At 46.3% G+C, this 14,173-nt stretch overlaps 1 protein-coding gene across 1 annotated transcript in view; it reads right to left on the reverse strand.

Annotated features, from left to right (window-relative positions):
• LOC8038651 (E3 ubiquitin-protein ligase MYCBP2) overlaps positions 1-14,173 on the reverse strand; it is a 128,416-nt gene that overhangs the window by 61,042 nt on the left and 53,201 nt on the right. The window contains exons 33-39 of the mRNA XM_029975062.3: positions 12,483-12,578; positions 12,293-12,388; positions 10,234-10,443; positions 7,091-7,222; positions 1,623-1,801; positions 808-944; positions 404-504 (exon numbers count right to left, since the gene is read on the reverse strand). Of these exons, the coding sequence (XP_029830922.2) occupies positions 404-504; positions 808-944; positions 1,623-1,801; positions 7,091-7,222; positions 10,234-10,443; positions 12,293-12,388; positions 12,483-12,578 (951 nt within the window). The remainder of the gene's footprint in view (positions 1-403; positions 505-807; positions 945-1,622; positions 1,802-7,090; positions 7,223-10,233; positions 10,444-12,292; positions 12,389-12,482; positions 12,579-14,173) is intronic.

Raw genomic sequence — 14,173 nt, forward strand, 5'->3', positions numbered from 1 at the left:
CTTCCAGGAGTTTGAAGCTAAGCCTGGAGTAGGTCTGTGATAGGTTGAAGCTTAGATTCGGTCCGTCAAGGAAGAATGTCCGTCTGCCACAAAAATTGTCGCCGATCCTGGTTTATGTTTCGTGTAAATCGTGGCACGACGCCGGTGTCTTACAACGTCAGTGTCATGTGGCATCACAGTGTGTGACGCAATGTCACAGTGTTATACAATTTCACAGTGTCACGCGGCTCATGATGCCACATTGTCACAAAATAAATTTTCTACGGCGTCCCGCAACGTCAAGCCACAACTCACACGAAACACCCCGGGATTGGTTGTAAAACCTCACATCGGACGGACGTCGCCACAAAAAAATGCGTCTACAACCTCGCAAAATGGTCGACATACGTGAACATAAGCTCACCTGAGCATCCGTCGACGCCACGGGACACAGATGAGCCAGAATCAACGGAAGTAGCTGCGTCATCAGGTGCGAAGATCCAATCTCCGATATCACGCCATCGTCTGGATGGAAGTGCAACGACTCGAATGTGCGACTGCAATTCCTCAGAAACTGCAACTCTAGTAGTCCCCGACGAAACAATCGGAAGCTCGACCTCCAGCACACGCTGATTGCTTCGAGTTGCGCTCTGCCCGCGTGTGCGCGCTCAAAGGCCGCGAGAGACCAAAGCGTTACTATGGTACCTGGCACGCGTCTCCGACGAGAGTGTTTACCTTGCCCAAAAAAGTGCTCCCCCGATTCCTCCCTGCCTACCTCGTCCCGTCACTGACAAGGGCGTATGGCGAGGGAGCGACTAAAAGACTGACCTTGCTCCGAAGCTGCCTCCGAGAGCAGCTGCGCACTGGCCTTGACGATCGTGCCGCAGATGTTCAGCACGTTGCGCCGCGCCTGGAGCTCCACCAGGTCCCTCGACGCCTGCTGGCTCTCCGTGTCCAGCGGTGTGCTGAACACAAGGCGCGCGTCCATCACAATCGCGGTTTCACCACGACGGCTGCTGTAAATGCTTCTCGGCCGCATTCGCGACGTTGGCGTTGTGCGAGGCGGTAAACTCCATTGCCAGGCGTCAGCATCTCCTACTACTACAGTTGGCGAAGAAGCTGCTATACACTCGCCGTGGAATTCGATCTGCTCGCACTATGCCGAGGTCTCATTGACGTGGACCTTGTAATATAGAAACCTTGTTATATAGGCAAACTTTTTGAGAACCGTATAAATATCTGCATTTTTGTCTCGTTATTAAGGACAACTCACATTATGAAAGGTTTCTTGGGGGAACACCGGTGTGGGTATTAATGAGACGTGACTCTGCAAGATGTAAGGCAACCCAGTACCCGTAATGGTATCTGTCTCAATTTAGTCTTAGGCAGGGATGTAAACTCACAAGTGGAGTCTATTCTATTCTATTCTATTCTATCTAGTCTGTTTTCTCTCTTACATACTTAAGTGACCACAAGGCTGAGTTGCATGTGATCGAGTAAATAAATAGACTAGAGAGACACATAAAAAAAGTGGGTATTACTAGGCGTAACAACAGCTGCCGACGCCACTCCTTCGCACGCTGTGGTGAAAAGCTGTGGGTCTTTTTTTATCATATTTGGCGTCTCAAGAAAGGGACACCTGCCTGTAGTAGAGGATCTGCGGGATCTGTCCCCTGGTGTGGTTGGTGCCGTTGAAGCTGAGTGAGCAGTCGCTGAAGCTGAAGCTCGTTCCGTCCGGGCCCTTAACCTGGGTCACGCCGCCGTCGCCGTTGTTTGTCCGCGCGCCATGGTTGCGCAGCCGCACTGCGTACTTGGTGTTCTCCTGCACGGTCGGGTTGGCGAGGTTCTTCTAGATGCACAGCGTTTGTTGGGCAAGCCCCCGGCCCTTCCGTGACCATGGCATTGTCGGCATTTTAGATGCTTCGCCGTGACTTCATCACGCGAACACCGTGATGACGTCACGTGACATCGCACAACACAGTTGTGCCGGACGACACCATGTCATGTGGCACGAGGACATTATTGTGTCACACGACGTGACCTCACATCACAATGTGTGGTCGTGTGGCATAATATGACACTGTGACAATTTATTTGTTTTATTTATGAATACTACTAATCCTCATATGAGGTTTTTTGTAGGATGGTTACAAATGCAGGATGCTTTACCGCAGTAAAATATAGAAATTGTTATACTACATTGTCAACATAGCATACCTGCCAACCTGTGGACTTTCAAATTCGTAAAAGCCCCGCGGCCGCGGCGGGTGGGGGTGGGGGGGGGGGGGGGGGGAAGGGGGGAGGGGGGGGTTACGCGAAGAGATGTGCAGCGTAATGTCAGCCTGTCCAGTGTGCGAAACGCTTACATCATACGTGTAGGTGCTACACAATACAAACTTCTCTCGCTTTTTGGGCGGCACGAAGCATGGAAATTTCGACGTGTAGGACTTCAGGAACACCTGAAAGTACCTCTTTTAAGGTTTGGAGTTCGGCGTTGCGCCGCGAAGCCAGTGACCAGGAGAATGCTACAGTTACATGTGCAACAAACACAGACGCCGTACTTCTCGCCTCGAAACTGGCCGAAACAACGAGGCCCAACAACGTCTGAACACGCCGAACCAACGTGCACCCGTGCACCGCCGAACACACGAACAAAGGCTTTGAGCTTTGGATTGGTTTTCGATCCGTGGCCACCGGATAGATGGATAGTAAAAACCACGAAGCTGCTGTGGACGGTACCTATCGTCCTCTTGTGGTGGTGGAAGATACCGCCAACAACGGAGTTACAAAATCAACAAAAAAAAAATAAATAAATAAAATAAAAAAAAAATTAAGAAATATATTTTTCGTAAGATTTGAAGCAAGATTCGTAAAATCGTAAAATTAGTCCCAATTCGTACATTTTACGAAAAATTCGGAAGAGTTGGCAGGTATGACATAGCATATACAAAATAAGACATATCAGTACAAAGCAGAGAAGAAGAAATTCATTGTGTCAGGAGCACTTCACTATCATTCGTAAATTGCGTCGGAGAGCTCACGTGGACAGAATGTTCTGGCAGCTTGTTCCACTCTTTGATGGCAAGAGGGGAAGATTTAAGGCAATTATTTTTGGAATGAAAATTCTTTAAATAGTTTCCGATAGTTTGAGCGGGTCTTTCTTCTATCATTAGCAGTAAGGTATTTAGACTTATCTATGTTAGTCATATTATTAGCAATTCGGAATAAGAATTTTAGTCTCGAGAGCTTGGCTCCTTTTTCAAATGATTGGAACCCTAGCCTGCGGCTAAGTTCTGTAGGCGAGTCAAACAAGCTAAACCTATGGACCTTTTCCACATACTGACGACACCAGGCGGTGGCTGCATGACCTAAAAATCGAAGAAGTGACCTACCTGCGCTACCAATCGATAATGGGAGCTACGCTACCAGTTTCTTCCCTCTCTGAGCTGCGGCACGTGCCCAACGCGACTTTAAAGAGGGGCATCCGTGGCGTCCACCTAAACGTAGTGTTTTTCTTCCCGTCCACTTTCTTTTTTTGTGTAACATAATTATATATATGCTGCAATTACGTGCTCTACTCGCTGATCCACAGCCTCCTTCCGAATTTCCTTGATTTTTCGTGCCGACTTCCGCCACTTGGCATCGGGCACTCGCACGTGCGCAGAACGCTTCTCGGAAAAGGCCTATTGGTAATGAAGCGAACTGCAAGCTTTTTTACTCTATCTAATTTAGGAATGTTAATTCTTGTGAAGGGAAACCAGACAGGAGAAGCATATTGAAGCAGAGGCCTAATTAGTGAACTATATATGCTAGGAGTGTAGTGTTGCATGATGCATACTTTAGTCGTCTTCGCAGACACCACTGTTTTGTTATGGCTTTATTAGTTAGTGCTTCTGTGTGCACACTCCAGTTCAGACCACTTGTAAATCTTAAGCCTACAGATACTTATATTCGTCGAAATTTCTTATACTGTTTCCCTCAATCTCATATGAGTAGCTCATTCAATCTTTGTTTCTACTTATCGTCATGGCAACTGTTTTATCTATATTAATTTGCATTTGCCATTCCTTACACCAAGAAGAGGTTTGGTTTACAGCAGTTTGGATCCTTCAATGGTCTGAAGGGTTTGTTATTTCAGAATAAACTAGGCAGTTGTCGGCAAAGAGTTTTATTTCTATGTTAATGTATTTTACTACTGTCGAGACCGGTTATAGCGAAGTCAACGGGAATCGAAAATCGCTTCGCTATATCCGCTATTTTGTTATAACCGACTTCGGTTATAACGAAGTGCAAAAGGAAATGGGAAAGCGTGATCGCTTCGCTGTAGCCGCTGTTTCGTTATAACCGACGTCGTTATAACCGGTCTTGACAGTATGTCATTAATACAGTAAAACCTCGTTATAACAAAGTTGAAGGAGCGGTCGTAATTATTTCGTTATAACCATTAGTTTGTTATAGCCAATGTCCATTTCTTCCCACTATTAGCAAGCAAGGGGAATTATGATTGCTTTGTTATATCCATTAGTTTGTTATATCCCGTTTTGTTATAACGAGGTTTTACTGTATACAGAAGAAAAACGATCGGGGGAAAGCACCGAGCCCTGGGGGACACCAGAGCACACAGCTTTATCTGCTGAATAACTATTGTTAATTTCTACAGATTGGGTTCGGTTAGTCAGGAATTCCTCAATCCAGTCAACAACTTGTCTGTCGTCTAGGGTTCTAGTTAATTTGAAAAGAAATTTAGTATGAGAAACTCTGTCAAAGGGCTTCAATAAATCCCAAATTATGACGTCCACCTGACTCTTACGTATAATTCCTGAAGAAAAAAAATTGTGCACAGTTTCAATTAGGTGAGTTACAGTCGATAGACCAACCATGTTGATAGGGACAACTTCATTTTCTTCAACAAATTAAGTTATATGTTTTAAAATGTTCTAGTAATTTGCAACAGGTATACGTTAGTGAGATGGGTCAATAGTTTGCAACATTGTTTCTATCACCAGTTTTGTTGATTGGGACCATTTTCGCTTGCTCCCAGTCTGGAGCGATTTCTTAAATATCAGTGACCATACTGCATACCTCATCAAGAATGCATTAGTACCCAATGCTATCTGGCCCAATGCTTTTTTGGCCTTTTTCTTTAGAACAATTACTGCTGCAGACGCCGGCACGTGCAACAACATTCCATGCATTCTCCTCGATGCTTGGTTAATGTAGCAATAAGCCTATTCAGTAGATTTTTTATCAATAGGCACCATTTTTAAGATCAGTAGACTCAGGTAGATAATAAAGGTTTCTAAAAGATTGCCGCTGTGCGACCCGCATCGACCGTGTCTACGCTCGCACCGCCCTCTCTTTGTCGTCGTTCCAAGCCGCTTGCGTGCCTAGTTTCTTTCCTACCGCTCTCTCAGGGTGGCGGTCTTGTCGCGCGTGTCTAGTTTCTTCCGGCTCCTCAGGACAGGTCTGTGTCGTGTGCTAAACAGTTTCGCTGGACATCTACCTTTACAGAGTGGAATGGCTCATGATATTTTTGTTTTGACTCTTTCCCTACTTTTCTTTGCACGCTGCTAATTTTGCAGGCTTTCTGCAGGTGACCCTTCTTCCCACATGTGTTACAGTCATAGCCTTTGTAGCGACAATACTGAGGTTTGTGGTTGGTCCTGAGACAACGCCAGCAGGCAGCACTTGTACTTGCTATAGGGGGATCGGTGGCCGAGTGAGCTAGAGCACACCAGCTCGGAGCGTGTGGAGCAAAAGCTCGCGCTGCAGAACCCAGGATCCTGGGTTCAATCCCCACCCCTGCCCATTTTGATCTGAATAAGCATCGTATCGGCGTGCGGTCGTGTATCACTGCTGCGTGGTGCACCTTAAAGAGCCCAGGCTAGCGGTTGTACTGCACTGGCTAAATTGCTCATCTACAGCTGGGAGACTCGTCGCCCATTGAGGCAGACCAAGTTCTAGGCTGTGTAAACATACACACAACTTAATTTTTTGTACTTGCCAGTTGTATGAGCTCATATTGAGCGTGGTATGTGCATCTTTTAGAATTTTCAGTTGATCCTCGGCCGCTTCTTGCCCCGCTTCCAGTTCCACAACTCGTGTCAAAGTCAGATTTTCAATCGTCAGGCACTGCTTTCGGGCTAACATGTGATTGGTCAGACCACAGACAAATCGCTTGCGCAGTTGCTCCTCCAATTTGTCTCCATATTGACAGGTCTCCGCTAGGCATTTCAATTCTGCCAGATACGTCACTGAAGATTCACCTAATCTTTGATCCTGCTTTCCAAACTTGAAGCGTTCAGCTATCAATAGCTACCTTGGCAAGTAGAACTGACTAAGGAGTTTTACGAGATCCTCGTAAGTCTCCTTGTTTGGGTGCAGAGGAGACAACAAATTCCACAGTCTGGAATATGTCTTTTGTCCGATGGCTATAATCAACACAGACACTTTTGTCCTATCGGTCTTGATCCTCTCTTCGTGTAACTCAAAATACTAATGGAGGCGTTCCTTGTACTCCTTCCAGCTTGTCCCTTCCTCATAAGGTTCAATAGAACGCGATAGGCCATCCATGATGGCCTATCGCGTTGTTGATTTGTTTTCTACAAGTCTTAATCAAACTAGGTTTGATTAAGACTTGTAGCCATTATGAAGTAGACTTTAGTGTGCTAGATTACAACTATTTACATCGTGATGAATCTGGTATCGGCATAATTCAGCTGGGGCTTGCGCATCAGTGTGAGCACACACTATGCCGTTTGTCGTTGTCAACTACGTCACCGTTGTTGGCCCGTGTTTCGACACAACACCTATCCCCTTTAGCATCACATCACATGACCCCATGTGACACTGGGACATCACATGATACCACAACGTCGTGTAAGATAGTGACATTATGTAACAATGCGATGTCACAATGTCACGTGGTCAAGTGACGTGACGTCATATGACAGCATGTGACACAATGATGTCACGGAAAATCTATAATTGCCATGCATTTAGAGAGCCTTTGGCATACATCAAAGAGACGGGCAGTTTGTTTTCTTCGAAACAAGGGTCTCCGGTCCACTACGGCTTTCGTGTGGAAGACACAGACAAGGAAAGGACAGACCTTGATAGGGATGGGACGGTCGAACTTGAGCTCCGCCACGTCTGCATAACAGTCCTCTGGTCCGAAGGTTCCACGGATCACGTCCAGGGTCTTCCAACGCTGGGTGTGGGACGGATCGCCTCCACTTCCACTCTGCGATTCAACATTGATTCGCGAATCAATCCTCCTATTCGCCAACAATACTTGTCTCGTGGTACGGCCATGAAAAGAGTGTGGCATTTGTGTCGGCAGACGCCAGTTATGGTGTATTCGCACGACGGAGTTCCTTCCCGAGGAGAAGAATAAGCGTCATCGAGTTTTGAGGTCACGTACTCCGCGGCACGGATGTTCGCTGATCCCCCGACCTCACAGCATGCTCCCCCGAGGAGAATCTGTGACAGGCCTACAGAATATCCGCCGTTCCGTCAATATCCGTCAGAGCGATCGGGCCCCCTCTTTCCTCCCCCTGCTATTGGGGAGGAATAATGATTAATAGCTTTCAACTGTGGGGTGCCTTTTCTTTATTATTTTTTTCCTGCCCTTTTGTTCGATGAGCCCCCGGAAGTTGCCAACAGGTGTGTGAAAAGAAAAACCCTGGTGACTCAACTACATGCGACTCCATCGTGCGAATGCTCGCTTGGATTTTCTGCACTGCCTTCTCCTTCTGATACCGTCTGCTTCTCTCAGCTCTATGACATACACAGTTTTCTCCGGGGATAAAGATCTCTCGTGCGAATACACCATTAGTGACAAAATGCCGACACAAAACGTTAAGCTAAATTGGAAAAGGAAGCATTATTTTTCGAGAAAGGAGGATGACCAGCAAAGCTGTACTATATGAGGAATGAAGTATTTAAAAATGTAAGGATTAAGGTGTGATTGGGTAATTGGTTATTAGTCTTGTGCGATAGTGGATTTTGAGTTCGAAGCGAATTCGAAGCAAATGGTGGTTTTGGCCGAATATTTTCGATTTGAATATCGAAGAGTTTTTCCACGCCTTTCATTACCATTGCATAATACTTAGACGAAAACTCAGCTAAACTTGTGAAGGTTGTTCCACTTGTTCATTTATAAGCTTAGTTTAATCTATCTATATTCATTAACTGTGACCCCGGAAGGTCTGGTGCCTTCGGATGGCAAGTAAACGACGGATTTGACATAAAATGAATCCTCTAGAGATGGCCAACTATGCCCAATGGTGTTCGTTTACAAATCTTGCTATATACAATATTCTTTCTTTAATCTCGAGTTAAAAACGAATGAATCATGCATGAAGAACGCAGGTTGTAAGGGCATCTCTGCCTAACATAGCATACTCTGGCATAACAGTTTGATTTTAAGACTTTTACTGCAATGTATATAGACATATTCACAAAGTTTTAATTTATTTTCACATACAGTCGGCACAGGTGCACCATCCCGCTTTGAATGTATTCTTTACTTCCAAGCACGCAATTACGATATTCATACATTTCCAAGTGTTTACCGCGGCGTGTTCCCGTTGGGTGCGCTTCTTACCAAGCACCGGTGTGCTGCGGAGAAGCAACACCTGCAGAGCTCGCTTCCGCGGGTATTGCTTCTCCGCAGCACACCAGAGCTTGGCAAGAAGTGCACTCAACGGGGCCAACCCGCCGCAATCAACACTTAGAAAAACGCGAATAGTGCAGTTCTTCTCGAAGCGAACATCGAATAGTGTATTATTCAAAACTACTATTCGAAATTTCGAATATTCGCACAACCCTATTGGTTATTTGAACGATTAAAGAACCAGACATATATATAACGATCCGGGGTTGTTATTTATTTCCTAACCACAGCCTTGTGATCGCTGTGGTACACCGCTTCGTGAAGACGAGATCTATACATGTCCGATGCCTGGTCGTGGGCACCTTTGGCTAGCGCTACACAAAACTACACTAAAACTAACTATACAAAACTACACAGTTTTGTGTAGTTTTGTGTCGACATTTGTTTGGTACCGGACATGAAACTGGGTTAACTAGGCCTCAACAGCTCCGCTGTAAAAAAAGACAAACTCGTTCGTCACTTTAGGCGGAATTGCCCCGCACACCGGCTTTGCGCTTCTTCGATGCTCACCGGCTTTATAAAAGTAGAAATGTGGAATGTAGAACTATTAATGTAGAAACCACAAAGGTGATTATTTATGAATGCGACAGCATTTACCAATGTGCACACGGGCAGGTGCTTGGTCTTGACGACAGAGAACTGGAGCACATTTATATTATATTTCAGCGGGAGGGCGCGCATAAAATTTTTTCAACATCAATTTTTTCCGTTAAATTTAGCAGGGGGACTGAATTGGTGCATAGGTTGTGCCGTTAATTTTTCCACCAAATTTAGCAGGGAAACTGAATTGGTGCATAGGTCGATCTCTAGGACGACCTCAAGGACGACGTCGAGGATGACTTCAGAGAGGACGACGTCAGAGACGACGTCTAGGACGACCTCTAGGATACCACCTATGACAATGTCGAGGACGAAGTCCTAGAGGATATCAAAGACGACGTCTAGGACGACTTTAAGGACGACCTCTAGGACAATGTCAAGGTTGTCAGGTCCTTTAAAGAGGATACGAATGTGAAGGAGTGTGAGAATGTGAGCTGAAATGGTTTACTGTGCATTAGGAAAACAGAAAGTCCGATACCCATATACCTGAAAATCCTGAGTAGCAGCTTAATAATGCTATATTGCATTAAAAAATGTACCCTAATCCTACAAGTAAAGTCGAAGACACATAATGAGCAGCATGTATTGAGCTGCGCTGGGTCGGCTGTTGTTAGAACTAGATGGTCGCTCACGCCAGCCGACGACAGCAAGGAGGTTCAGACCTAACCAGGCTCCCACTGGCTGGCGCCACGGTCGTGCGACATCATCCAATGGAACGACGTCACTCCCAATGGCTGGTGCCATGGTCACGCGAGGACGATTTACGGCGGCTACGTCACTAAAGACGAGACCGCCGTAACTTCTACGACCTCGCGTGATGACCGTCTGCTAAATTTGGTGCAGGACGCCTCCACCGACAAAGTTCGCAGACCTTCATTTTTTACGACGTTTTTTCGTGATGCTCTTTCGTGATGTTACGCTTGTCTCGTGGGAGCAAGCTCTATGACGCATCTTGCATCGGTCTCGTGGGCACTCACGTCGTCGAGGAGCTCCAGCTCGTAGTGCCACTCGTTGCCGACGCCTCCGTAGATGCAGGCCCCGGCGACGAGCACACCAGGCCTGTCAACGCTGAAGCAGATGGCATCTGGAGAGCCGTTGCCCGTGTTCCACGTCCGGTTCTGGCTCACACGGGCAAAGCGTGATGGGGTGCAGTGCAAGGCCTGGCGGGTGGCACGCTGCACGTCCACCTGGTGACACGTGAGCAAGAACAAAAGTTAATTTTTCTTGCGAGGCATTGTGAAGGAGACCGGAGCGCTTCCAGCGAGTGGCTCACTCTTGTCATGGCACAAAATTGGCTGCGACATGTGCTCGTCGTCCACCGGGATTACTGCGCGTCACGCCACCCCTTATAAGACGACCCACGGGCGGGGCGGCCCGTGATAAAGAGAGGAAGGTGCAGTGAGATAAGGACAAATTATTTCAAATTACAGGTGAAAATTTTACGGGGGGGGTTGGCTGTCCAAAGAAAAACTGTCGCATTTAAGAAAAGAAACAGCTCCCCGAGCACACCCACAAGAGCGAGCAGCAACGGACGCATCAGACAAAGCAGCCGTGGCTGCGGTGCGAAGGAAAGAACACACAACATATGTGTGCAAAGTAATGCGATAACACTTTTCGGCACACGCAGACGACAGAAAAATATGGGGTGGGCTATCTTTGGCGATGCCAGAGCAAAACTTGATCAAAAATTATATGATAAACACCCTGGCACCGGCTACAAACCGCGTGACAAGGGAACTGATACCACAAATCGCGGACACCACAAATTCGCGTTTCGCGATGCGATAAACACGCGGGAGTTTGCTACAAACTTTTGTGTGACAGGAAAAGATAACGCAGGTTGCGGTCGCAGCAGATTCATGTTTCACGGTGCAAAGGACCCGCGTGTGGTGTCCTCGGTGGACCCGGGAGGTCAGGAATGTGCAACCGAACGCTGCGGTGGCCAATACCAGACTGTCTTTATTGTGCAGTGAAGATGACGAGGACAAAGAAGGGAAATTTAGCATAAAAGAAGAGGAAGTACTAATAAAATGATCAGTCAGGATACAACACCGCGGAAACCCACCGAGAACTCGCATCTGACGGGAACGAATACCGTAAATCGTGGACGCAGAAAGGTTCAAGTTTTATGTTGCAATTAACCCGCGAGAACCCGCTACAAACTTGCCTGTCACGGGAACCGATATCGCGCCTGCAGATCACGGACAAAACCATGGCAATCCGCTACAAACTCGTATGTTACATGAACAAATACTGCGGATCGCAAACGCAGCAGAATCATCTTTCACGATGCAATATACACGCGGGACCAACTTGCGTGTTATCGAGATTGCGCACACAGATCGCGGACAAAGATACGGGAATCCACTACAAACTTTATGTCAAGGGAACGGATACTGCAGATTGCGGACTCGCATTTCACGATGCAACATACACGCGGGAACAACTCGCAAGTTACGAGAGCCGATATCGCGCGCGCAGATTGCGGACAGAAACGATGGAACCCGCTATAAACTCGCTTGTCAGACATGCCGGTACAGCAAATTGCGCGATTGATGCGATTCCCGTCGACATCGCATGACGTCCGACGGGAATCGGTGGAGGGTGGGCGATGTTTCGGAACTTTTATGTTACAGATATTTAGCCGGAAAAACAAGATGGGCGATCTATCGGGGGCAAGCATTCTCTCGGAACTTTACGGTATGTTAGGCACTGGCATCACTCTACAGCCTTTCCTCTGCATTTGCACAAACAATATATTATTCCACAAGCCACGCCTTCACTATTTGTCTTCGGTGTGTTGTCACCGTACCATTGAAGATGGTAATTTTTTCTTCTTTTTGCCATTACGCTGCTGCGTATGTACCTCTCAAATGGCCCACCCGCGTAGGGAGTACTACCTGTAATAGCTGCAAACGGAACAGAGACCCACGTAAGACATTGCACCTATAGTCTCCGTCTGCCTTTCAGTTCAACCAGAAATTCAATAGCACCCGACGTAGTCACATGATTACTCAGTTCCACTAGTCAACTCACCACACAGCCGATGGTCTGGGACGAGAGCTCAGCCACAACCGCAGAGAGGAATGCACACGTGCTCGACACAAGCTTTGGCGACGGTCTCTCGGCATCCTGAAAGGTCGTCAGAACCATCCGTCTTTAACGTTTCGGGCAACGAACGAGGTGGACAAATCGAACACGAGCAAATGGAAGGCGTGCCACCCACGTGCTTCAGGATGCCCTGCACGGGAGCAACAACGATGGCCATGAGCCTCTCGAGGACTTCGCGGAAGCTGCAGGACTCCGGAGGCAGCCCTTCCCGCTGCACAAATCAGTCCAGGGCAATGGTTATACCTCTTTAAGAGATCGGACGCAGAAGTTTGAAACCCCTTAGAACACAACGATTTGGGTCCATCGGCTGAAAGACACCCACTTAGTTTTGCGTGTGCAACTGGGGAAATCAGCCAAAGGCAATGGTTATGTTGATTAGACAGATTGGATGTTTAGAGGTTGGAAGCCTGCTTATGACACAGCGATACTAGTTAGCTGAAAGACACCTACATCATATGGCATGCACAAGTAGGGATGCATACAAAACGAGGTAGTTTTACACTGTGTTTAATCGTAAAAAGTATTATGTTCTAGTGATACGTAATATAATATGTGCAAGATGTAACTAAGTCGACTGGAATGTTCATTTTTACTTCCTCGGGAACTTATGTGTGGCTCGTGTATTAAAAAGTTTTAGCATTAACCCCTTTAAATCTCATGCCAAACATAAACCTGACGCTAAACTTGCTATTAAAGCAAAACCTGCTTTGGTTGCAATTAAGGTCATGCAAACATGCTCACATCAGTCAAGGTAAAGCCTGAATCGAGATTACTTAGTACTGACAACTAGAGAGTAAATATTTTGTTTCCTCAAACTAACCTAGCAATAGGAAGGTCTTGTAGAACGAGAGTGTTTCTTATGGGCACAAGCATACGATGAAACGCAACAATATGTCGAAAAGGTTGTCATCTACTCGCAAGTAATTAATGTGCAGAAACATTCATTTGCGGAACGAATACTTCTGCCCATTAATTGTACAGAATGTGTTGTGAATGAGGTTGCCACATGCTGCACGTCTGTGTGATGTCATGTGACACCAAACTCAACGTGTCCAGTGATGCCGGTGTGTCACATGAGACACTGACATCCAGGTCACACAAGCAATACAGCCTCCATGGGGCTAATTGCTTATATGGCCTTGACCCGTGTGTCGGTAGGCTGTACCGCTCGTGCATACTAGCATATCACTTTTCTTTAGGATAACGACATCAGTTATTTCTAAATTTATAACTATCTCTTGAAAACTTAATTTTCAATACAGTAGCCGACCGATTTTTCAGGCACCAAAAATTCAGACATGCTTGATTACTTGGACATTGGCGCGGGACCATCAGTGACTTGGGTGTTGCTGGGTTGTACTTACCCATTTTTTCTGACTGCGTAATTATTCTTCCTTTCTTTGACTCCTGACCGAATTTGAAAAAAAAAAGGCTGGCTCCTGTATTTAAAGCCAAAAACTTACTCGCATTCAGAGTGACTAAATCATTTCAAAGTGCTCACTACCCATTGATGCCTGCATAAACATTTTTAAACAATCCTTTCTTCTTGAACAGGCGATAGATATGTGGAACAAGCTTCCAGGTTTTGTTGTTGCTCTGCACTCCATTTATGAACTTGACATTGTTTTATCTGCTTTGTTTGGAAACAAGATTGTCACAATGTCTTTTTTTTCATGTCCCTGTTGAAGGGGATGGGTTCCTTATAACATTTTAACACTGTATAGCATTTTTCTTTTCGTTGTCTCACTTGTATCTTTTACTCCGGCTTTGGCCCTAACAAAACTGGCAATATTGTAAAAAAAAAAA

Source organism: Ixodes scapularis, unplaced genomic scaffold (assembly GCF_016920785.2).
Source record: "Ixodes scapularis isolate PalLabHiFi unplaced genomic scaffold, ASM1692078v2 PGA_scaffold13__105_contigs__length_92229423, whole genome shotgun sequence".
NCBI lineage: Eukaryota > Metazoa > Arthropoda > Arachnida > Ixodida > Ixodidae > Ixodes > Ixodes scapularis.